Source organism: Bombina bombina, chromosome 1 (assembly GCF_027579735.1).
Source record: "Bombina bombina isolate aBomBom1 chromosome 1, aBomBom1.pri, whole genome shotgun sequence".
Classification (NCBI taxonomy): Eukaryota; Metazoa; Chordata; class Amphibia; order Anura; family Bombinatoridae; genus Bombina; species Bombina bombina.
In genome coordinates this window covers 1,179,680,126-1,179,705,459 of record NC_069499.1, presented here as the reverse complement: position 1 = coordinate 1,179,705,459, position 25,334 = coordinate 1,179,680,126, and the positions used below count along the sequence as shown (strand labels likewise).

At 42.1% G+C, this 25,334-nt stretch overlaps 1 protein-coding gene across 4 annotated transcripts in view; it reads right to left on the bottom strand.

Moving 5' to 3' along the window:
* Positions 1–25,334, bottom strand: part of TANC2 (tetratricopeptide repeat, ankyrin repeat and coiled-coil containing 2) — a 785,323-nt gene that overhangs the window by 243,281 nt on the left and 516,708 nt on the right. For 3 of the 4 annotated variants that reach the window (XM_053699768.1, XM_053699765.1, XM_053699777.1), the window contains one exon: positions 4,852–4,962. The exons of the other annotated variant lie outside the window; for it this stretch is intronic. In XM_053699768.1, coding sequence (XP_053555743.1) covers positions 4,852–4,962 — 111 coding nt within the window. The remainder of the gene's footprint in view (positions 1–4,851; positions 4,963–25,334) is intronic. 4 annotated transcript variants of the gene reach the window in all.

Genomic DNA, 25,334 nt, shown 5'->3' with positions numbered 1-25,334 from the left:
GGACAAAATTCACTCATAAAACTCGACCCAAAAGGAAGAGAACCCCCCTTACAGGAGTCCAACACTACAAAAAAGAGCTAGGGCACAACAGAGGTGCACCAAGACTTCTGAGACCAAGGGAGAATATCGAGGACAAAGTCACCCAAAGAGCGAGTATCACAAATACTAGTCCCCATATCTTCTCAGAGTACGTAACCAGAGGACCACCACAAGGAAAAAGAATGCAGAGCATCCCAAAACTCCCAGTAGAGAAAACCCTTAAGCAAAGCTTGGGGAAGGAGACAACCCAGCCTAACGTCCCTTATAGGGAGACCACAAACTCCCGAAATCAGGAAAAGCCACACGGCCCTCCTTAAGACAGTATAATCATCAGATGGCTCCTTCTCAAACCACAAGGCTACCTCGTATCACCCATAAGGCGTCTAAACCACTAAGGGGAACGGACAAGTCCAAAATCCTGACCCGAAGGAAGAGAACCTCAAAAAGTCACCCAAAGAGCGAGTATCACAAATACTAGTCCCCATATCTTCTCAGAGTACGTAACCAGAGGACCACCACAAGGAAAAAGAATGCAGAGCATCCCAAAACTCCCAGTAGAGAAAACCCTTAAGCAAAGCTTGGGGAAGGAGACAACCCAGCCTAACGTCCCTTATAGGGAGACCACAAACTCCCGAAATCAGGAAAAGCCACACGGCCCTCCTTAAGACAGTATAATCATCAGATGGCTCCTTCTCAAACCACAAGGCTACCTCGTATCACCCATAAGGCGTCTAAACCACTAAGGGGAACGGACAAGTCAAAAATCCTGACCCGAAGGAAGAGAACCTCAAAAAGGAACAAGTCCAGGAAAAGAAAATTCCGAGGAGCCCCTGAAAGGCAAAACCGCCAAGAACCGGCGGGGCAAGGAGGCCCTAAGTCCTCCAGACTTCCAACCCACGCGGAAAGGAAACACTCTAAGTCTCGATGAAATAACGGAAACAACGAGTGTGTCGCAGCGGAACCCTACCTAGTCACAGTCGACCAGCTAGAAAGGCTAACAAGGACTGAACCAATCCTCTCTGCCTCAAACTGAACTTTTAAAAGAAAAACAAGTAATAACACAAATAATAATGTGAAACACTTGGCGCCCCAACCGGACCAGCCAGGCAGAACAGGCGCCACATGTCTGAAAAAGGCTGCAAGACAGAAGGGTCCGAACCCAATCTGGACCAGCCTGAAACTCAGGGTCAATACTGTCAAGGCCGCAGATAGACATCCCCAGAGATGGAGAATAAACATCAGACAAACATAGGACTAACATGTCACACCAAACAAACCTCCGTAGAAGTAAACTGAGCCATCAAAAAATCGTGAGCATCGATTCCAGAAAAATTCCCTTAGGAAATACATAAACATGAGCTAAAATAAAAAATCATCCTAACCGGATAAAATAAAAATAAGGCAACCCATACGTTATCGCCCAAGAAGAACAGACACACCCGCAGGACCAGGAAACCTGTTCTCCCAGCTCAGGACTGGAAAGGATAATCAATAAACAAGGCTATAGAAAGATTACGTCATCCTCATATAGCTAATGCTGCAAGCCATTCTAAGAAGAAGACTGAGAATTCCCACATCCGTTAAGGATGGGATCCTCCAACAACGCCAGTATGTGTCTCAAAAGGACACGAAGGCGCGCCAGTCTGTAACGAAAGGCACAGCATACCTTTGCCGGAGCAGAAGACGACCCCACCCCGAAGGTTGACCCCCTGAGGCCTCAAGGACAGTCCCCCCCCCCCCCGGAGAGCTGAGCAGGCCATCCCATGCCTGAAGAGCCCCGGTCAACAGAACACGTACAATATCGCAAGCACACTCCTGGCAGTTGCAGATGCGCCAGCGCCATAACAATGGACATGGGAAAACGTGCCATGACCTCCGGGGGTAACAAGCCACCTTCCAGAGAAGGATAAGCAAAATCTTGGTTACCTGCATGTGTAGTAAGCGTTGGTGGTAGGGAACTCGCCACTCGGGGAACGGATCCCCCAGAGACGGATGGCTCAGCGGCCCCTTGATTCCCCAATCCCAGAGGAATTCAGCACTCTAAGACGTCATTCTTAACATAACTGAAGGGCATGTATCACCCGGGCTAATTCGTATTGCTCACAAGAAAAAGAATCTGAGTCAGAGACGTTTGTCTCCACAATATCAGAATCCTCCATAACTGGGATACTGAATACAAACAAACGGACCAAATAAGAAAACTGTAAACAGCACCTGACACCCACAATGGCTGGGGCACTAACCACCGTCTAGGACCCAGACACCAGCAGACCAGAAATTTTCCGTCGCCACAATGTCAGGAATGTGGAAATGGAGAGCCAAACGTGACCAAGCCAGTCACCAGGTGCACTGTGCGGTCCAAAATGCATGCTCAACCGCCCCAAAGCAGAACATGCAGTGATCTGAGATGTCATCGCAGAAAATGCAGCATCTCTGCAGAAAGAACAGGATACATCCAGGAACTGTTAGCAATTTAACTTTTCAGTGCTGCTCCTGTTCTCTTCAAACAGAGCTGTTCTCTGGCTGCACTGTCTGAGTAAGTTTTCCTTATCACAGTTCATCCAGAGCAAAGTGCTGTTTTAAGTGAACAGTGAAATATGCAGTAGCGCTGAAAAGCAGTAGTGCATTGATTGACTAACTGGCTCTCAGAGATTGATTCAAGCCGATCCTCTAGCCTATAACTGTCTGCAAAGCTGTTTTCTCTGATTGTAAGACATTTATATGAGCAATGCACCTTTTTTATTACTACTTCTATGTTAGACTACAAAGCCTATTTATCAAATGTCTGTCGGACCTGATCCGACAGTGCGGATCAGGTCTGACAGACATCGCTGAATGCGGAGAGCAATACGCTCTCCATATTCAGCATTGCACCAGCAGCTCTTGTGAGCTGCTGGTGCGACACCGCCCCCTGCAGGCTCGCGGCCAATTGCCGCCAGCAGGGGGGTGTCAATCAACCCGATCGGGTTGAATTGTGGCGTCTCTGTCCGCCTCATCAGAGCAGGCGGTAAAGGTTATGGAGCAGCGGTCTTTAGACCGCTGCTTCATAACTGCTGTTTCTGACAAGTCTGAAGACTCGCCAGAAACACGGGCCCTCAAGCTCCATTATGAGCTTGATAAATGGGCCTCTATGTCTGCAGCTAATTTGCAATGCAATTTTCAACTACTGCACTATATTATAGAACTTTAAATATTGCTTTATTCTCCATTTAACTAACACGTTGCAGTTAAACTGGTGCGTTAGTGTAACTGCCTAATTTAAAATGAATTTTGATTTAAAAATTACCTGCAGAAAAATTTTCACTAAAAAAATCTCATCGCAGAAAGTGGAAAAAAAGTTCTGCCTCTGGGCTCAACCGTAAAGGCCACGTCATTTCAAAAGGCTGTTATGTTCCATAGCCAAGAGCCTAAATAACACTACACATAAGCAGGTTGAATCATATAACAAACATGATTAACCCCCCCCCCCCGTTCAATAACTCCCCTCAGGAGATATTAACCCTTAATTCCAAGATACAAAAGGAGCCTCACTGAGACCCTGAGATATAGTTAGTCCCGCAAGGTCGTAGTCTCTCAGGAAAACATTTGTAATACAGACAGACAATCATAACGAAAGTAAAATGAAACGATCTTAATGAAATCTATGCCGTGGAACAGGAACACGGCCCTTCAAGTGTAACAGATAGTAGCATCACCTCAGCCATGGACTTGAGAAGAAGCAGGCAGCGAAACTCGTCAATGCCGATTGCTTGTGGAGCTGTTAATATGAGTCGGGATAGTTTCGCAGAAAGACTATCCCTGCATCTCTGGAGTCTAACTTTCATCCATGCTCTCACTGAGAGGCTGACAAGGCTACTTAAAACTCCAGTCCCATGCCGAAGAGTACTACCCTCCATAAGAGACTATCAAAAACTTCTGGACACTTCTCTGCCAACCTCCTGGGACGAAAGGCAAATAATGACTGGGGGATGAGGGAAGTAGGAGAGGAAGTGGAAGAGCAGGGAGGGCGTAGCAAGTGGAAGAGCAGGGAGGGCGTAGCAAGTGGAAAGCAGGGAGGTGGTAGGAAGTGGAAAAGTAAGGAGGAGGCAGGAAGTGGAAGAATAGGGAGGTGGTAGCAAGCAGCAAGAGGGCTGGGTGGGATAGAAGATGTGAGAGAAGGGCAGAATGGGGGAAACATAAGATGTGGCATGTGTGACAGCAGTGTGAGATCAGAAAACATGAAATAGGTTAGATAGAGCAAGAAGAATGCAAATATGAGATCCAATTAGCAGCGCTAGTCGCACCACTCAGCTGTTTAACTAGAGTTGCTGATTGAATCAGATTTTTTCCACTCTGGACCAGTAGTGCTCTGCGAGTCCCGAGTGATATTTCTACTGTGTGTCTAAACCCTATGCAAGGGTTAAACACACAGTAGTCTAGGGTTGATGGTCTTAAAATCACATGCTCTAATGAATTAGAGCATGTCATTTTCTATATTTATTCTTTTACTATACTGGCCCTTTAAGCCAACATTTCCTGTGGTTCTCAAACCGTTACTTAGGTAGGTTAAAAAATAAATACTTACTACAAAAAATAGTTTTTAAATCCCACATCTGCAAACCCACATACATAATAGACCCTGAAACCCTTAATTTATAAATAGCCCCCTATAAATCACTGCTGACTGCAAGCAACACAGCTGGAGCTGGACTCCCTATTTCTTCACATATTGAAAGGCCCTAATCTTAGACTCTCCTTGCCCACAGTCAGACTGGGGCCCTCATACCCTACAAGCCAACTTATGTACCCCGGACACACTGACCACACACTCACCCAGCAGGTATGCATCAGTGTCCAGTTTCTGGGACGAGCCGAGGGTCGGGGATCCTAATTCTGACTCTGGAATTCTGGGGCTCTCCACAAACTTTGCTTTCCTCAGTGGAGCTGAGATAAAAGAAAGAAAGAAGTGGAGGGGGTAGTGAGAGGAAAGTGGTTAAGAGGAGGGGAGAATATATTAAGACAAAGAAAAAAAAACACCATAGGAAATAAGAGGAAAGAGAAGGACAGGAACACCGGATGAAAAGGGAAGCAAGGAGATGAGGAGGGCAAGGAGATGAGTGCAAGGAGATGAGGAGGGCAAGGAGATGAGGAGGGCAAGGAGATGAGTGCAAGGCAATGGCTAGTGACAGATAGATGGAATAAAAGGCAAATGCAGAGAAAGGGATTTCATGTGACGAGAAAAAGCCGCAGCAGATGGAATATGTTAACCACACTCCATTATAGATCGAGTTTCTCTCCTTTTCCTTTCTTTTGTGTACTGTAAACTGCAGAGGGGACATGTCTGGGAGTATTTAAACAATTATTTTCCCCTTACAATGCTTCTAATTAGGGGGCTAGTGTGTACTCTCACTTTAAACAAACTGCAGTCAAAAATAGACTGACAAATGTCAGCAAACAACGGTAACCCCTTTCCTCCCAAGCAGTCTATGAGCCCTTCTGCTGATTCAGAATTCTGACATTTACACAAAAGTATAGTGAGTTAACCAGCAAAGACATTAGAGCACACGAAAGCTGTCCCAATGATGTTAGTCTAATCATACAATTGTAGATGCTGTCATAACAAGCTTTAAATATAGTGGTATAATAAGACAACCCCATTGTGCTCATAGATAATCAGGCTTAGAGAAGGAAATTCACAAAAAATTTGCTGAATTATTATAATCTATTAAATAATTTTACCCATGATCTATCTCAGTTGAAAGTCATATCTATATTTGTATTACTCAAGACACTCAAAAGACAAACTCCACTCTGCTTTATATGTCACCCCTCAAAAGCAGACTATGTTGCAATTAAAATAATAAAAGCTGCTTTTGGACCTTATAGTAGGGGTTGACAAATGTATTTCAAATTTAGGAGTTATCATGAATACTAAAGAGCCATCCAAACATTTGTAAAGGCTAGACACTGGAGGTAAAATTCTAGTAGCTGCTGTTCACAGCTCATAGGACTCCTACCGTACTGGATGTCAGATCTAAAATTCAGACTATTACTGGGGGCTGCAGAAAGAGAAAAATCTAAGCACCTCAATGCACAGTAATCTGTAGATGACCTTTATATAAAGCATAACTATGGAAACACAGAGGGAGGCAACAACAGTCATAACCTCTCTATATTAATCCCTACAAAATAATATAGTTGCTCTTCCACGGTCATATCAAGCAAACTGGTACATCCACTCCAATATTACAGACCCATCTCATGTGTAGCTCTACTTTAGACCTTTGAAGGTCTGTGGCAATCCTGTGTCGAGCAAGTCTATCAGAGCCATTTTTCCAACATAAATTCAAATATAAACACATGAATATACATATATACACACCACCAGCAAAAAGACTATGGCCCCAATTTATCAAAGGTCTTGTGGACCTGATCCGACACTGTGGATCTGGCCCGCAAGACCTCGCTAAATGCGGAGAGCAATACGCTCTCCGCATTTAACATTGCACCAGCAGCTCACAAGAGCTGCTGGTGCAACGCCGCCCCCTGCTGACTCGCGGCCAATCGGCCGCAAGCAGGGAGGTGTCAATCAACCCGATCGTATTCGATCGGGTTGATTTCCGGCGATTCCTGTCCGCCTGCTCAGAACAGGCGGACAGGGTTATGGAGCAGCGGTCTTTAGATCGCTGCTTCATAAGTTGTGTTTCTGGCGAGTCTGAAGACTCGCAAGAAACACGGCCCTTCAAGCTCCGTTCGGAGCTTGATAAATGGGCCTGTATGACTCACTGGAGGCTTAGACGATGGTTAGCATTTTTTTAGCAATTAAGTATTTTTTTAAATAAGGTATATACATTGTTTTTTAGACATAATTATACTGCACACTTAATAGATTACAGATTTAGTGTAAACATAACTTGTATATGCACTGAGAAACAAAAAAAATTAGTGTGACTTTATTGCGGTGGTCTGGAACCAAAGCCGCAATATCTCAGGAGGTATGCCTGTACAGCAAACTTAATATGAGATATTTATTGTGCAAGCTAAAGTCTTATCTGTTATAATTAAGCTTATTTAGCAGGTCAACATGATGCCTAGCTACCAATTAGCAATCGCTACCCAGGCTGAACCAAAAATTGTTTTGAATAAAGATACTAAGAGAACAAAGAAAAATTGATAAAAGGAGTAAATTAGAAAGTTGATAAATAAAATTGCATGCTCTGTCTGAATCATGAGAGAAAATATTTGTGTTTCAGATCCCTTTAATCTAAATGGTTCATCTTACTATTGCATTGTGAAACAGACCTTAAAAGGTACAGTCTAGTCCAAAATAAACTTTCATGATTCAGATAGGGCACCAATCACCAATTTTGCTTTGTTCTCTTGGTATTCTTAGTTGAAAGCTAAATCTAGGAGGTTCATATGCTAATTTCTAAGCCCTTAAATGCTGCTTCTTAGCTCAGGGCATTTTGACAGTTTTTAACCAGGGTGTTTCATATAGATAACACTGTGCTCACGCACGTGAAGTTCCAGGGAGCCATCGCTGATTGGCTAAAATGCATGTCTGTCAAAAGAACTGAAATAGGGGGGCAGTTTGCAGAGCCTTAGATACAAGATAATCACAGAGATAAAAAGTGTATTTATATAGCTGCCTTGGTTACGCAAAACTAGGGAATGGGTAATAAAGGGATTATCTATCTTTAAAAACAATAACAATTCTGGTGTAGACTGTCCCTTTAAGGGTCCTGAGGCTATTTTAAATCACAACATTTCTCTCTGGAGTCTTTACATAATATGATACTAAAAGGGCAAATACTGCCTCTCATCCTTTTCCCCCTTGAAGATGTTCTAGAGACATATAACACCAGGGCTACTAAATTTAACGATGGCACCCTAAAGCAATAAGATTATTTTACATACATATTCCATTAACGCCTGGACATGCTCATCCAGATGTTGGGAGGTATGACATTCCTACACTGGCTCCTACAACACGTGCGGCTTCTTACTCAATATTTTGGTGGGCTACCAAGTTGCATATAAGTTCATAAATGCCTGCCTTAAAAATGATAAAATATGTTCCTTGTAGTATTTTTTGTATGTATAAAGAATGGTATTTTAGAATGTGGTAAAGCTTTTTATTTATTTTTTAAATAAAGCATGTCCCTTTTCTGAATAAACCTCAGCTGAGAGGGTGGTCCATATCAACAAGAGTGCATTACTGCTCTTCTAATTGAAACTGAACTGTACTCTTTTTTTTGTGCCAAAAATCTGCTATTTCATATGCACAATTTTTTTTTAAACTTACTATCCACCTGTTAGAGAGACAAATATTTTTCCCCCATGAAAAAGCTTTACTTTACACAGATAAAAACAATAAAAAATATACAGTATTTAAAAAAAAAAATCTTTTCATGCTGAATTTAATCCTTGAAAAAAATATGTTTCCTGTCCTCCCACAGCCACATATTGTTTGCCAAATGCTTGAACATATGGGCATAAAAGATGTGTGTATAAGTGAATGCAAGTCACAACCGAGGGCACCATCATTTACTGGGTGTGTGCAGGGCCAAAAGTCATACATATCATTTACTTTATTATGGCCAAGTGGCTCACAAACTACAATTCCTGAGGGGCTTTGAACTGCCAATTTTCTATAAAAAAAAATTAGATTTAAAAACAAACAAAAACACTGCCACCACCAACAACAACTAGAAATATATGTGTATTCTAACTTCAAAATCAGTCATTTAAAAAAAAAAAAAAAAACATAAAAAGTGGCAGAGGCAACATTAATATATGAACAGAAGAAGGCAGGTAAAAAAATAATAGCTTTCATCCTTCCTTTCCTTATAGTGAAGGTCAACTTCACGCTACTGCCCCATGGTATTGGATAAACTTTGCAAAATGAGGGTGGGATTAATTCATCAAATTTTTTATATTTAATTATTTTTTTAAAATGTTACCTTTTGAGCGCTCCGACGATAAGCGTATCTCTCCTGCCCGGCATTTTGTCAAATTAACTGAAAGATGACGATTCTTAAAAGAACGAATCCTTGTTTCCCCCCCGGGGGTGTTCATACCCTTTGCATAAACTCCTGGCCACTAGGAGGAGGCAAAAAATCACAAAACTCCAAGATCACTTAATCCCTCTTACCTCTCTGGGATTCTACTCTGCCATATAGCCAATAAAAGGAGAAGTAGAAAGATAGGAAGGACAAGTTAGGGAAAATTACATGCAAATTAGAACTGCCATCAGAAAAAAATAATTATGTTAAATAAATAAAAATGGGGGAACTGATACTCAAGCTGTGGAGTCCATGAGTAAATGGGTAGGGCACAAAAGGTTTTAATGCAGGTACCTAATTACCAGACACTGCTTGCTAAATGACTTTCCTAGCAAACAAATGATAGTGCTAGAATTTAGAGAAAGCATGCTGCTGCCTTACAAATGTATTCAATATAACCCTTATTTTTGAAAATCCAAACTCATTGTGTTCTCCTGGACTGAACCATGTCTGGTGTCTGACATTTTCCAAACTGGGCAAATAAAGAACCCCCACTCAAAAGTAGTTTTGAAAAGAATCCAGCAGGACAGAGATCGCCTCACTGAAGAATCCTATAGGATTCTATGAGATAGTTGAGTGATATTTTTGCACTATTGTAGAAGCATGCAAGGTTGAGATGGTCTCATATGGAACTGTACAAAAGGAAGAACATCCGATGCTACAATCAGTGTTAATTTTAACTGCAAATTTCGATTTAGTCTTAGTTTTAGTCTTTTGACTAAAATGCCATTTTAGTTTTAGTCGTATTTTAGTCATCTGAATTGTTTTAGTTTTAGTCGACTAAATCTCAAGTCGATTTTAGTCGACTAAATTTCCAGAAGATTTTAGTCAAAGTGTAATGCATTATTTAAACATTTCTCTATAATTTGCAAACTCATTATATACTCCGGGAGTAAATATCTAATAACCTGTTATTATTTATGGTGGTATTAAGGTTTAAACATGCAATACAGGCACAGATTTAGACGTTGTGATTTATAACGTCTTTATTAAACTTAAAATTAAATAAAACCAAGTTTCATAAACAAACAGAAGTGCAACTTTAAAATATAAAACAAAAAACTGTAAACTGTATTGGCTGTAACGTTATTGTTGTAACGCCATTGCACATATTACCCAATATAAAAACTTTAACAGTTTTCTGTTAATAATTAAAGTATCAAGTAACTCAACACAACAAAAAGTTTCTGCAGCTAGCACAGGCACAGCATAACTTAAACCCATACTCGTGGGTTATTCTTATTTCTATAGGAAGAATCAATTGATTGTTCACAGATTCGAAAAAAAATCGGCAACGATATTAGCACTGCTCTAGAACTTCCAAACTCATTATATACCCCTGGAGTAAAGGTTTATTAACCTGTTTCTATTTATGGTATTAAGGTTTGAACATGCAATACAGATTTAACAGATTTAATTGTTGCGGTATATAACATGTCTATCTTAAAATTAAATAAAACCAAGTTTCGTAAATAAACAAGAAGATAGCCTTGCTTTTTATATACAAAAGAGCAGTAATTAGATACGAATTGATTATAACACCTTGCATAAAGTGTTTATTTTGACAGCAAATTTTGATTTAGTTTTAGTCATAGTCTTTTGACTAAAATGCCAGTTTAGTTTTAGTCGTATTTTAGTCATCAGAATTTTTTTAGTTTTATGCTCATTTTAGTCGACGAAATTAACACTGGCTACAATCACTAGACTTAACACTTCCATACATTCAGCTACAGATGGGTTGTAAATTTAGTGTAGTTGTAAGCAAACTGACTGTAACTTTGATAACTGATCAGTTAGAGAAAGCTGCATATTTCGGAGTCTATAATGACTCATAAAAAAGAGACTCTTGATAAATGAGAAAGAAAACTCTTTTAAATTAATTATTCAACCATGTCTGCAAAGAAAACAGCATTAGACTGTTGGTATGAAATACAGCTGAAGGGAAAAAATTAGGCCTGAACCAATATGTTGTCCAGGTATAGAGCCACTGAACTACATGAATGCTTGGTACAGACACAGAAGAGTTACTAGAACTTATGTAGAAAATTCTGGGAGCTGAAGATAGACCAAAAAGAAAAGCCACAAGCTGAAAAAAAATCGTCCTGAAAGGCAAATCTTAGAAACTGGAATGGTCTAGGAAGGAAGACATCCTATAAATAAAGCATATATATAAATTGACCCTGTTGAATAAGGGGTAGAATTGTGAAAACGTTTTACTATTTTGAAAAATAGGAAATCTGTGAAATTTGTTTAGTCATTAAAGGGTCACTAAACCCAAACATTTTCTTTCATGATTGAAGTAAAGAATACAATTATAAACAACATTCCAATTTACTTCAGTTATCTAATTTGCTTTATTCTTTAGATATCTATTGTTGAAGAAATTGCAATGCACATGGGTGAGCCAATCACACGAGGCATCTATGTGCCGCAACCAATCAACAGCTACTGAGCCTATCTAGATATGCTTTCCAGCAAAGTATATCAAGAGAACGAAGCAAGCTAGATAATAGAAGTAAATTAGAAAGTTGTTTAAAATTGCATGCTCCTTCTAAATCATGAAAGAAAAAATTTGGGTTTCATGTCCCTTTAAGTCCAGAACTGGTCCGAAAATCCCTTCTTTCTTGGGAATTATTATTATTTGTATAGCAAACAAAATACCATAGCGCTGAAAAGGATGTAATAAAATCCTTGGCATTGTTCTAAAACTAAAATACAGCTAATAAAATTTTGAAAGTATTTTGGGAACGTGAGACAGCGGACTCCTTCCTCGAAAAGACCTTGATTTGAAACCCCTTCAGTAATCCTGGGAAACAAGGTTTAGAAGCCAGGGATCTTGGGTTTGTAAGCTGTCCCCTACCAGAAAAGAATCTTGATTGGGGCCGTACCTTCATGCTGATTTGGAAGAGGAAGAAGGCTCATGGTATACTTGGCCTTGTTCCAACTAGCTTAAAGGGACACTGAACCCAATTTTTTTCTTTCGTGATTCAGATAGAGCATGCATTTTTAAACAAATTTCTAATTTACTCATATTATCATTTTTTCTTCGTTCTCTTGCTATCTTTATTTGAAAAAGAAGGCATCTAAGCTTTTTTTTTTTGGTTTAGGTCTCTGGACAGCACGTTTTTATTTGTGGATTAATTTAACCACCAATCAGCAAGGACAACCCAGGTTGTACACCAAAAATGGGCCAGCATCTAAACTTACATTCTTACATTTCAAATAAAGATACCAAAGAATAAAGAAAATTTGATAATAGGAGTAAATTAGAAAGTTGCTTAAAATGTCATGCTCTGTCTGAATCACGAAAGAAAAAATGTGGGTTCAGTGTCCCTTTAAACTTCCAGGAAGATCTGGAAGACTCAGGTCATTGTAAGGAGGAAGAAGATTTTTGGTTTTAAGATTGACACCAATCAATGTATATATTTTCTTCTCCCACTTACACCAATGCATTAAATGTACACACTACAGGCCCATGGACACGTCCGGCTAAAATTTACCAGGTCTTGAATTAATTTGGGTTGAGAACCTTTGTTCTAGACAGTTCTAAGCCTGTAACCACCTTGCATAAGCTCCTACTCTGCCGAGCGTGACAGTTATTTTCAGGCTTTGAATGGAGAACAAAAACATAATTTATGCTTACCTGATAAATTTATTTCTCTTCTAGTGTATCCAGTCCACGGATCATCCATTACTTATGGGATATTCTCCTTCCCAACAGGAAGTTGCAAGAGGATCACCCACAGCAGAGCTGCTATATAGCTCCTCCCCTCACTGCCATATCCAGTCATTCGACCGAAACAAGACGAGAAAGGAGAAACCATAGGGTGCAGTGGTGACTGTAGTTTAATTAAAATTTAGACCTGCCTTAAAAGGACAGGGCGGGCCGTGGACTGGATACACTACAAGAGAAATAAATTTATCAGGTAAGCATAAATTATGTTTTCTCTTGTTAAGTGTATCCAGTCCACGGATCATCCATTACTTATGGGATACCAATACCAAAGCTAAAGTACACGGATGATGGGAGGGACAAGGCAGGATTAAACGGAAGGAACCTCTGCCTGAAGAACCTTTCTCCCAAAAACAGCCTCCGAAGAAGCAAAAGTATCAAATTTGTAAAATTTTGAAAAGGTGTGAAGCGAAGACCAAGTCGCAGCCTTGCAAATCTGTTCAACAGAGGCCTCATTTTTAAAGGCCCAGGTGGAAGCCACAGCTCTAGTAGAATGAGCTGTAATCCTTTCAGGAGGCTGCTGTACAGCAGTCTCATAGGCTAAGCGAATTATGCTCCGAAGCCAAAAGGAAAGAGAGGTTGCCGAAGCTTTTTGACCTCTCCTCTGTCCAGAGTAAACGACAAACAGGGAAGATGTTTGGCAAAAATCTTTAGTAGCTTGTAAGTAAAACTTCAAGGCACGGACTACGTCCAGATTATGTAAGAGACGTTCCTTCTTTGAAGAAGGATTAGGACACAATGATGGAACAACAATCTCTTGATTGATATTCTTGTTAGAAACCACCTTAGGTAAAAACCCAGGTTTGGTACGCAGAACTACCTTATCTGCATGAAAAATCAGATAAGGAGAATCACATTGTAAGGCAGATAGCTCAGAGACTCTTCGAGCTGAGGAAATAGCCATCAAAAACAGAACTTTCCAAGATAAAAGTTTAATATCAATGGAATGAAGGGGTTCCAACGGAACTCCTTGAAGAACTTTAAGAACCAAGTTTAAACTCCACGGGGAAGCAACAGTTTTAAACACAGGCTTAATTCTAACCAAAGCCTGACAAAACGCCTGGACGTCTGGTACCTCGGCCAGATGCTTGTGCAAAAGAATAGACAGAGCAGAAATCTGTCCTTTTAAAGAACTAGCTGATTATCCTTTATCCAAACCCTCTTGGAGAAAGGACAATATCCTAGGAATCCTAACCTTACTCCATGAGTAATTCTTGGATTCACACCAATAAAGATATTTACGCCATATCTTATGGTAGATTTTCCTGGTTACAGGCTTTCGTGCCTGTATTAAGGTATCAATGACTGGCTCGGAGAAGCCATGCCTTGATAGGATCAAGCGTTCAATCTCCATGCAGTCAGTCTCAGAGAAATTAGATTTGGATGATTGAAAGGACCTTGTATTAGAAGGTCCTGCCTCAGAGGCAGAGTCCATGGTGGAAAGGATGACATGTCCACTAGGTCTGCATACCAGGTCCTGCGTGGCCACACAGGCGTTATCAGAATCACTGATGCTCTCTCCTGCTTGATTTTGGCAATCAGTCGAGGGAGCAGAGGAAACGGTGGAAACACATAAGCCAGGGTGAAGAACCAAGGAGCTGCTAGAGCATCTATCAGCGTCGCTCCCGGGTCCCTGGACCTGGATCCGTAACAAGGAAGCTTGGCGTTCTGGCGAGACGCCATGAGATCCAGTTCTGGTTTGCCTCAACGATGGATCAGTTGAGCAAACACCTCCGGATGGAGTTCCCACTCCCCCGGATGAAAAGTCTGACGACTTAGAAAATCCGCCTCCCAGTTCTCTACGCCTGGGATGTGGATCGCTGACAGATGGCAAGAGTGAGACTCTGCCCAGCGAATTATCTTTGAGACTTCTAACATCGCTAGGGAACTCCTGGTTCCCCCTTGATGGTTGATGTAAGCCACAGTTGTGATGTTGTCCGACTGAAATCTGATGAACCTCAGGGTTGCTAACTGAGGCCAAGCTAGAAGAGCATTGAATATTGCTCTTAACTCCAGGATATTTATTGGGAGGAGTTTCTCCACCTGAGTCCACGATCCCTGAGCCTTCAGGGAGTTCCAGACTGCGCCCCAACCTAGAAGGCTGGCATCTGTTGTTACAATCGTCCAATCTGGCCTGCGAAAGGTCATACCCTTGGACAGATGGACCCGAGATAGCCACCAGAGAAGAGAATCTCTGGTCTCTTGATCCAGATTTAGTAGAGGGGACAAATCTGAGTAATCCCCATTCCACTGACTTAGCATGCAGAATTGCAGCGGTCTGAGATGCAGGCGCGCAAATGGCACTATGTCCATTGCCGCTACCATTAAGCCGATTACTTCCATGCACTGAGCCACTGACGGACGTGGAATGGAATGAAGGACACGGCAAGCATTTAGAAGTTTTGATAACCTGGACTCCGTCAGGTAAATTTTCATCTCTACAGAATCTATAAGAGTCCCTAGGAAGGAGACTCTTGTGAGTGGGGATAGAGAACTCTTTTCCACGTTCACTTTCCACCCATGCGACCTCAGAAATGCCAGAACTATCTCTGTATGAGACTTGGCAATTTGAAAGCTTGACGCCTGTATCAGGATGTTGTCTAGATACGGAGCCACCGCTATGCCTCGCGGTCTTAGAACCGCCAGAAGTGAGCCCAGAACCTTTGTAAAGATTCTCGGGGCTGTAGCCAACCCGAAGGGAAGAGCTACAAATTGGTAATGCCTGTCTAGAAAGGCAAACCTTAGGAACCGATGATGATCTTTGTGAATCGGTATGTGAAGGTAGGCATCCTTTAAGTCCACTGTGGTCATGTACTGACCCTCTTGGATCATGGGTAGGATGGTCCGAATAGTTTCCATTTTGAATGATGGAACTCTGAGGAATTTGTTTAAGATCTTTAGATCCAACATTGGTCTGAAGGTTCCCTCTTTCTTGGGAACCACAAACAGATTTGAATAAAACCCCTGTCCCTGTTCCGTCCGCGGAACTGGATGGATCACTCCCATTACTAGGAGGTCTTGCACACAGCTTAGGAATGCCTCTTTCTTTATCTGGTTTGCTGATAACCTTGAAAGATGAAATCTCCCTTGTGGAGGAGAAGCTTTGAAGTCCAGAAGATATCCCTGAGATATGATCTCCAACGCCCAGGGATCCTGAACATCTCTTGCCCACGCCTGGGCGAAGAGAGAAAGTCTGCCCCCGGCTAGATCCTTTTCCGGATAGGGGGCAGTTCCTTCATGCTGTCTTGGGGGCAGCAGCAGGTTTTCTGGCCTGCTTGCCCTTGTTCCAGGACTGGTTAGGTTTCCAGGCCTGTCTGGAATGAGCAACAGTTCCCTCTTGTTTTGAAGCGGAGGAAGTTGATGCTGCTCCTGCCTTGAAATTTCGAAAGGCACGAAAATTAGACTGTTTGGCCTTTGATTTGGCTCTGTCCTGAGGAAGGGTATGACCCTTGCCTCCAGTAATGTCAGCAATAATTTCCTTCAAGCCAGGCCCGAATAAGGTCTGCCCCTTGAAAGGAATGTTGAGTAACTTAGACTTTGAAGTCACGTCAGCTGACCAGGATTTAAGCCATAGCGCCCTATGTGCCTGGATGGCGAATCCGGAATTCTTAGCCGTTAGTTTAGTCAAATGAACAATGGCATCAGAAACAAATGAGTTAGCTAGCTTAAGCGTTCTAAGCTTGTCAATAATTTCCTCCAATGGAGCTGTATGGATGGCCTCTTCCAGGGATAGTGGTACGCTTTGCTAAAGTAGAAACTGCTCCCTCCACCTTAGGGACCGTCTGCCATAAGTCCCGTGTAGTGGCGTCTATTGGAAACATTTTTCTAAATATAGGAGGTGGGGAAAAGGGCACACCAGGTCTATCCCACTCCTTGCTAATAATTTCTGTAAGCCTTTTAGGTATAGGAAAAACGTCAGTACACACCGGCACCGCATAGTATCTATCCAGCCTACACAATTTCTCTGGAATTGCAACTGTGTTACAGTCATTCAGAGCAGCTAATACCTCCCCAAGCAATACACGGAGGTTCTCAAGCTTAAATTTAAAATTAGAAATCTCTGAGTCAGGTTTCCCCGAGTCAGAGATGTCACCCACAGAATGAAGCTCACCGTCCTCATGTTCTGCATACTGTGACGCAGTATCAGACATGGCTCTTACAGCATTTGCGCGCTCTTTATCTCTCCTAACCCCAGAGCTATCGCGCTTGCCTCTTAATTCAGGCAATCTAGATAATACCTCTGACAGGGTATTATTCATGATTGCAGCCATGTCCTGCAAGGTAATCGCTATGGGCGTCCCTGATGTAATTGGCGCCATATTAGCGTGCGTCCCCTGAGCGGGAGGCGAAGGGTCTGACACGTGGGGAGAGTTAGTCGGCATAACTTCCCCCTCGACAGAACCCTCTGGTGATAATTCTTTTATAGATAAAGACTGATCTTTACTGTTTAAGGTGAAATCAATACATTTAGTACACATTCTCCTATGGGGCTCCACCATGGCTTTCAAACATAATGAACAAGTAGGTTCCTCTGTATCAGACATGTTTAAACAGACTAGCAATGAGACTAGCAAGCTTGGAAAATACTTATTAAACAAGTTTACAAGCAATATAAAAAACGTTACTGCACCTTTAAGAAACACAAATGTTGTCCAAATTTGAAATAACAGTGAAAAAAGGCAGTTACACTAACTAAATGTTTACAGTGTATGTAACAAGTTAGCAGAGCATTGCACCCACTTGCAAATGGATGATTAACCCCTTAATACCAAAAACGGAATAACAAATGACAAAAACGTTTTTTAAACAGTCACAACAACTGCCACAGCTCTACTGTGGCTTTTTACCTCCCTCAATACGACTTTTGAAGCCTTTTGAGCCCTTCAGAGAAGTCCTGGAACATGCAGGAAGAAGCTGGATGTCTGTGTCTGTAATTTTTGCTGCTCAAAAAAGCGTTAAAATAGGCCCCTCCCACTCATATTACAACAGTGGAAAGCCTCCAGGAACTGTTTCTAGGCAAAATTCAAGCCAGCCATGTGGAAAAAACTAGGCCCCAATAAGTTTTATCACCAAACATATATAAAAAACGATTAAACATGCCAGCAAACGTTTTAAAATACACTTTTATAAGAGTATGTATCTCTATTAATAAGCCTGATACCAGTCGCTATCACTGCATTTAAGGCTTTACTTACATTACTTCGGTATCAGCAGCATTTTCTAGCAAATTCCATCCCTAGAAAAATATTTAACTGCACATACCTTATTGCAGGAAACCTGCACGCTATTCCCCCTCTGAAGTTACCTCACTCCTCAGAATATGTGAGAACAGCAAAGGATCTTAGTTACTTCTGCTAAGATCATAGAAAACGCAGGCAGATTCTTCTTCCAAATACTGCCTGAGATAAACAGTACACTCCGGTACTATTTAAAAATAACAAACTTTTGATTGAAGAAATAAACTAAGTATAAAACACCACAGTCCTCTTACGACCTCCATCTTAGTTGAGAGTTGCAAGAGAATGACTGGGTATGGCAGTGAGGGGAGGAGCTATATAGCAGCTCTGCTATGGGTGATCCTCTTGCAACTTCCTGTTGGGAAGGAGAATATCCCATAAGTAATGGATGATCCGTGGACTGGATACACTTAATAAGAGAAACACAATTATGGAATGACTGGTAAAATGAGAACTAGACATGCCAATAATAGTCAGTACATGGGCAAGACACTAAATTCTTCTGTACTCTGATTTGTTACTGTCCTATCACATCAATATGGTTAAATACACATACAGGTAGACTGGTGTATAACCACAATTGTTTTTCTAATTCAATTAGAGCTGAATACAAGTACAACAAATTGGATATATCTGAAATATGCAATTTCACAATCAAGCAGTCATACAATAGATTATCTTAGCGCTGCAGAATCTGTTGGCGCTCTATAAATAACAATAATAATCTTCACAGCATTTTGCACCTGGCAAATTGGGATTGGACGTATGCACAACAAGAAAGTGTATATGCGTATAATCAAAAGCACAGCTGATGGGAAACATATTATAAATCTTTCTTTTGACTTATCAATGGGAAAAAATAAAGAAAAAAAAGGAGAGATTTTTTAGTTAAAGGACAAATGTAGGCATTATATACAAATAAAGATACCTTCGAATTCCAGAATTTACCTAAGAGTCAAGGGGTCACAAGACAGCATAATACAGGCCATGAAATGATTTTTTTGCATAAATAAAAAGAGAGAAGCGCTCAACCCGGGAACGAACAATAGCATAATAGCTTGTTCTATGGCAAATTACCACCCAAGAAGCAGCCTCTTTTTGCTCAACATGTGCCTTTCACAGAGAAGAACCTTCCTGAAGCATATCAGTCTGATCCTGACTTCACAGTACAGTCCAGCCTAGAGGGATATGGCTGCACCTCACTAACGAGGCCCACACTAGCCGAAACGTACGTCTGGGGTTTTGCTGTTTCCCTTGTTCAGAGAGGGATTGCCTGGTATTTCGGGGCTGGACTGTACTGTCAAGTCAGGATCAGACTTATATGCTACAGGAAAGTTCTTCTCTGTTAAAGGCACATGTTGAGCAAAAAGAGGCTGCTTTTTGGGTGGTAACTAGCCACAGAACAAGCTATTATGCTTCTGTTCGTTCCCAGGTTGAGCGCTTCTCTCTTTTAATTTATGCAAATTATGACTCTTAGGGAAGTCTCCCTAAGTGTGATGCTGGAATCCAGAGGTGGACCCATTGCTCAGTGTGCCTAGAGGGATATGGCTGCACCTCACTGACGAGGCGCACACTAGGCCGAAACGTACGTCTGGGGTCTTGCCATTTCCCTTGTTCAGAGAGGGATTGCCTGGTATTTCGGGGCTGGACTGTACTATCAAGTCAGGATCAGATTGATATGCTACAGGAAAGTTCTTCTCTGTGAATGGCACATGTTGAGCAAAAAACATAATTTATGCTTACCTGATAAATTCCTTTCTTCTGTTGTGTGATCAGTCCACGGGTCATCATTACTTCTGGGATATAACTCCTCCCCAACAGGAAATGCAAGAGGATTCACCCAGCAGAGCTGCATATAGCTCCTCCCCTCTACGTCAGTCCCAGTCATTCGACCAAGAAACAACGAGAAAGGAGTAACCAAGGGTGAAGTGGTGACTGGAGTATAATTTAAAAGATATTTACCTGCCTTAAAACAGGGCGGGCCGTGGACTGATCACACAACAGAAGAAAGGAATTTATCAGGTAAGCATAAATTATGTTTTCTTCTGTTATGTGTGATCAGTCCACGGGTCATCATTACTTCTGGGATACCAATACCAAAGCAAAAGTACACGGATGACGGGAGGGATAGGCAGGCTCATTATACAGAAGGAACCACTGCCTGAAGAACCTTTCTCCCAAAAATAGCCTCCGAAGAAGCAAAAGTGTCAAATTTGTAAAATTTGGAAAAAGTATGAAGCGAAGACCAAGTTGCAGCCTTGCAAATCTGTTCAACAGAGGCCTCATTCTTAAAGGCCCAAGTGGAAGCCACAGCTCTAGTGGAGTGAGCTGTAATTCTTTCAGGAGGCTGCTGTCCAGCAGTCTCATAGGCTAAACGTATTATGCTACGAAGCCAAAAAGAGAGAGAGGTAGCAGAAGCTTTTTGACCTCTCCTCTGTCCAGAGTAAACGACAAACAAGGAAGAAGTTTGGCGAAAATCTTTAGTTGCCTGCAAGTAGAACTTGAGGGCACGAACTACATCCAGATTGTGTAAAAGACGTTCCTTCTTTGAAGAAGGATTTGGACACAAGGATGGGACAACAATCTCTTGATTGATGTTCCTGTTAGTGACTACCTTAGGTAAGAACCCAGGTTTAGTACGCAGAACTACCTTGTCTGAGTGAAAAATCAGATAAGGGGAATCACAATGTAAGGCTGATAACTCAGAGACTCTTCGAGCCGAGGAAATAGCCATTAAAAACAGAACTTTCCAAGATAACATTTTTATATCAATGGAATGAAGGGGTTCAAACGGAACACCCTGTAAAACGTTAAGAACTAAGTTTAAACTCCATGGTGGAGCAACAGCTTTAAACACAGGCTTGATCCTAGCTAAAGCCTGACAAAAGGACTGGACGTCTGGATTTTCTGACAGACGTCTGTGTAACAAGATGGACAGAGCTGAAATCTGTCCCTTTAATGAACTAGCTGATAAACCCTTTTCTAAACCTTCTTGTAGAAAAGACAATATCCTAGCGATCCTAACCTTACTCCAGGAGTAACCTTTGGATTCGCACCAGTATAGGTATTTCCGCCATATTTTATGGTAAATCCTTCTGGTAACAGGCTTCCTAGCCTGAATCAGGGTATCAATAACCGACTCAGAAAAACCACGTTTTGATAAAATCAAGCGTTCAATTTCCAAGCAGTCAGCTTCAGAGAAGTTAGATTTTGATGTTTGAATGGACCCTGTATCAGAAGGTCCTGTCTCAGAGGTAGAGACCAAGGCGGACAGGATGACATGTCCACTAGATCTGCATACCAAGTCCTGCGTGGCCAAGCAGGTGCTATTAGAATTACTGATGCTCTCTCCTGTTTGATTTTGGCAATCAATCGAGGAAGCAGCGGGAAGGGTGGAAACACATAAGCCATCCTGAAGTTCCAAGGTGCTGTCAAAGCATCTATCAGAACTGCTCCCGGATCCCTGGATCTGGACCCGTAGCGAGGAAGTTTGGCGTTCTGGCGAGACGCCATGAGATCTATCTCTGGTTTGCCCCAACGTCGAAGTATTTGGGCAAAGACCTCCGGATGAAGTTCCCACTCCCCCGGATGAAGAGTCTGGCGACTCAAGAAATCCGCCTCCCAGTTCTCCACTCCCGGGATGTGGATTGCTGACAGGTGGCAAGAGTGAGACTCTGCCCAGCGAATTATCTTTGATACTTCCATCATTGCTAGGGAGCTTCTTGTCCCTCCCTGATGGTTGATGTAAGCTACAGTCGTGATGTTGTCCGACTGAAACCTGATGAACCCCCGAGTTATTAACTGGGGCCAAGCCAGAAGGGCATTGAGAACTGCTCTCAATTCCAGAATGTTTATTGGAAGGAGACTCTCCTCCTGATTCCATAGTCCCTGAGCCTTCAGAGAATTCCAGACAGCGCCCCAACCTAGTAGGCTGGCGTCTGTTGTTACAATTGTCCAGTCTGGCCTGCTGAATGGCATTCCCCTGGACAGGTGTGGCCGATGAAGCCACCATAGAAGAGAATTTCTGGTCTCTTGATTCAGATTCAGAGTAGGGGACAAATCTGAGTAATCCCCATTCCACTGACTTAGCATGCATAGTTGCAGCGGTCTGAGGTGTAGGCGTGCAAAAGGTACTATGTCCATTGCCGCTACCATTAAGCCGATCACCTCCATGCATTGAGCTACTGACGGGTGTTGAATGGAATGAAGGACGCGGCATGCATTTTGAAGTTTTGTTAACCTGTCTTCTGTCAGGTAAATCTTCATTTCTACAGAATCTATAAGAGTCCCCAAGAATGGAACTCTTGTGAGAGGAAAGAGAGAACTCTTCTTTTCGTTCACTTTCCATCCATGCGACCTTAGAAATGCCAGAACTAACTCTGTATGAGACTTGGCAGTTTGAAAGCTTGAAGCTTGTATTAGAATGTCGTCTAGGTACGGAGCTACCGAAATCCCTCGCGGTCTTAGTACCGCTAGAAGGGCACCCAGAACCTTTGTGAAGATTCTTGGAGCCGTAGCCAATCCGAATGGAAGAGCTACAAACTGGTAGTGCCTGTCTAAGAAGGCAAACCTTAGATACCGGTGATGATCTTTGTGGATCGGTATGTGAAGGTAAGCATCCTTTAAATCCACTGTGGTCATGTACTGACCCTCTTGGATCATGGGTAAAATTGTCCGAATAGTTTCCATTTTGAACGATGGAACTCTTAGGAATTTGTTTAGAGTCTTTAAATCTAAGATTGGCCTGAAAGTTCCCTCTTTTTTGGGAACCACAAACAGGTTTGAGTAGAACCCTTGTCCTTGTTCCGACCACGGAACCGGATGGATCACTCCCATTGTTAACAGATCTTGTACGCAGCGTAGAAACGCTTCTTTCTTTATCTGGTTTGTTGACAACCTTGACAGATGAAATCTCCCTCTTGGGGGAGATAATTTGAAGTCTAGAAGGTATCCCTGAGATATGATCTCTAGTGCCCAGGGATCCTGAACATCTCTTGCCCAGGCCTGGGCGAAGAGAGAGAGTCTGCCCCCTACTAGATCCGGTCCCGGATCGGGGGCTCTCGGTTCATGCTGTCTTTGGGGCAGCAGCAGGTTTCCTGGCCTGCTTGCTTTTGTTCCAGGACTGGTTAGGCTTCCAGCCTTGCCTGTAACGAGCAACAGCTCCTTCCTGTTTTGGTGCAGTGGAGGTTGATGCTGCTCCTGTTTTGAAATTCCGAAAGGGACGAAAATTAGACTGTCTAGCCTTAGCTTTGGCCTTGTCTTGAGGTAGGGCGTGGCCCTTACCTCCCGTAATGTCAGCGATAATTTCTTTCAAACCGGGCCCGAATAAGGACTGCCCCTTGAAAGGTATATTAAGTAATTTGGACTTAGAAGTAACATCAGCTGACCAGGATTTTAGCCACAGTGCCCTGCGTGCCTGTATGGCGAATCCTGAGTTCTTAGCCGTAAGTTTGGTTAAATGTACTACGGCCTCCGAAATGAAAGAATTAGCTAGTTTAAGGACTCTAAGCCTGTCCGTAATGTCGTCTAGCGTAGAGGAACTAAGGTTCTCTTCAAGCGACTCAATCCAAAATGCTGCCGCAGCCGTAATCGGCGCGATACATGCAAGGGGTTGTAATATAAAACCTTGTTGAACAAACATTTTCTTAAGGTAACCCTCTAATTTTTTATCCATTGGATCTGAGAAAGCACAGCTATCCTCCACCGGGATAGTGGTACGCTTAGCTAAAGTAGAAACTGCTCCCTCCACCTTGGGGACCGTTTGCCATAAGTCCCGAGTGGTGGCGTCTATTGGAAACATCTTTCTAAATATTGGAGGGGGTGAGAACGGCACACCGGGTCTATCCCACTCCTTAGTAACAATTTCAGTTAGTCTCTTAGGTATAGGAAAAACGTCAGTACTCGCCGGTACCGCAAAGTATTTATCCAACCTACACAGTTTCTCTGGTATTGCAACAGTGTTACAATCGTTGAGAGCTGCTAAGACCTCCCCTAGTAGTACACGGAGGTTCTCCAATTTAAATTTAAAATTTGAAATATCTGAGTCCAATCTGTTTGGATCAGAACCGTCACCCACAGAATGAAGCTCTCCGTCCTCATGCTCTGCGAGCTGTGACGCAGTATCAGACATGGCCCTAGCATTGTCAGCGCACTCTGTTCTCACCCCAGAGTGATCACGCTTGCCTCTTAGTTCAGGTAATTTAGACAAAACTTCAGTCATAACAGTAGCCATATCTTGTAATGTTATCTGTAATGGCCGCCCAGATGTACTAGGCGCCAAAATATCACGCACCTCCCGGGCGGGAGATGCAGGTACTGTCGCGTGAGGCGAGTTAGTCGGCATAACTCTCCCCTCGCTGTTTGGTGAAATTTGTTCACATTGTACAGATTGACTTTTATTTAAAGTAGCATCAATACAGTTAGTACATAAATTTCTATTGGGCTCCACCTTGGCATTGGAACAAATGACACAGATATCTTCCTCTGAGTCAGACATGTTTAACACACTAGCAAAAAACTTACAACTTGGTTATAATCTTTTTTAGCAAAAAACGTACTGTGCCTCAAAGAGGTACTAACGATTAAATGACAGTTGAAATAATGAACTGAAAAACAGTTATTGCATCAAATTTTAAAACAACACAACTTTTAGCAAAGGTTTGTTCCCATTAGTAAAAAACAACACTAATTAAATTTGTACATAAGAAAAACAAAACAACGTTTTTTATACACAGTCACTATAAGAATTCTCACAGCTCTGCTGAGAGAATTTACCTCCCTTCAAAGAAGTTTGAAGACCCCTGAGATCTGTCAGAGATGAACCGGATCATGCAGGACATATAAAAGTAGCTGACTGGAATTTTTTGATGCGTAGCAAAGAGCGCCAAAAACGGCCCCTCCCTCTCCCACACAGCAGTGAAGAGAAACGAAACTGTCACAATTAAAGCAAAAAACTGCCAAGTGGAAAATAATGCCCAAACATTTATTCACACAGTACCTCAGCAATGTAAACGATTCTACATTCCAGCAAAAACGTTTAACATGAGAATAGTTATTAAAAGGATTAGTGACCTTAACACAGTAGTTCCGGTGAAATACCATCCCCAGAATACTGAAGTGTATACATACATGTCATTTTAACGGTATGGCAGGCTTTTCTCATCAATTCCATTCAGAAAATAAAAACTGCCACATACCTCAATGCAGATTCATCTGCCCGCTGTCCCCTGATCTGAAGCCTTTACCTCCCTCAGATGGTCGAGAACAGCAATATGATCTTAA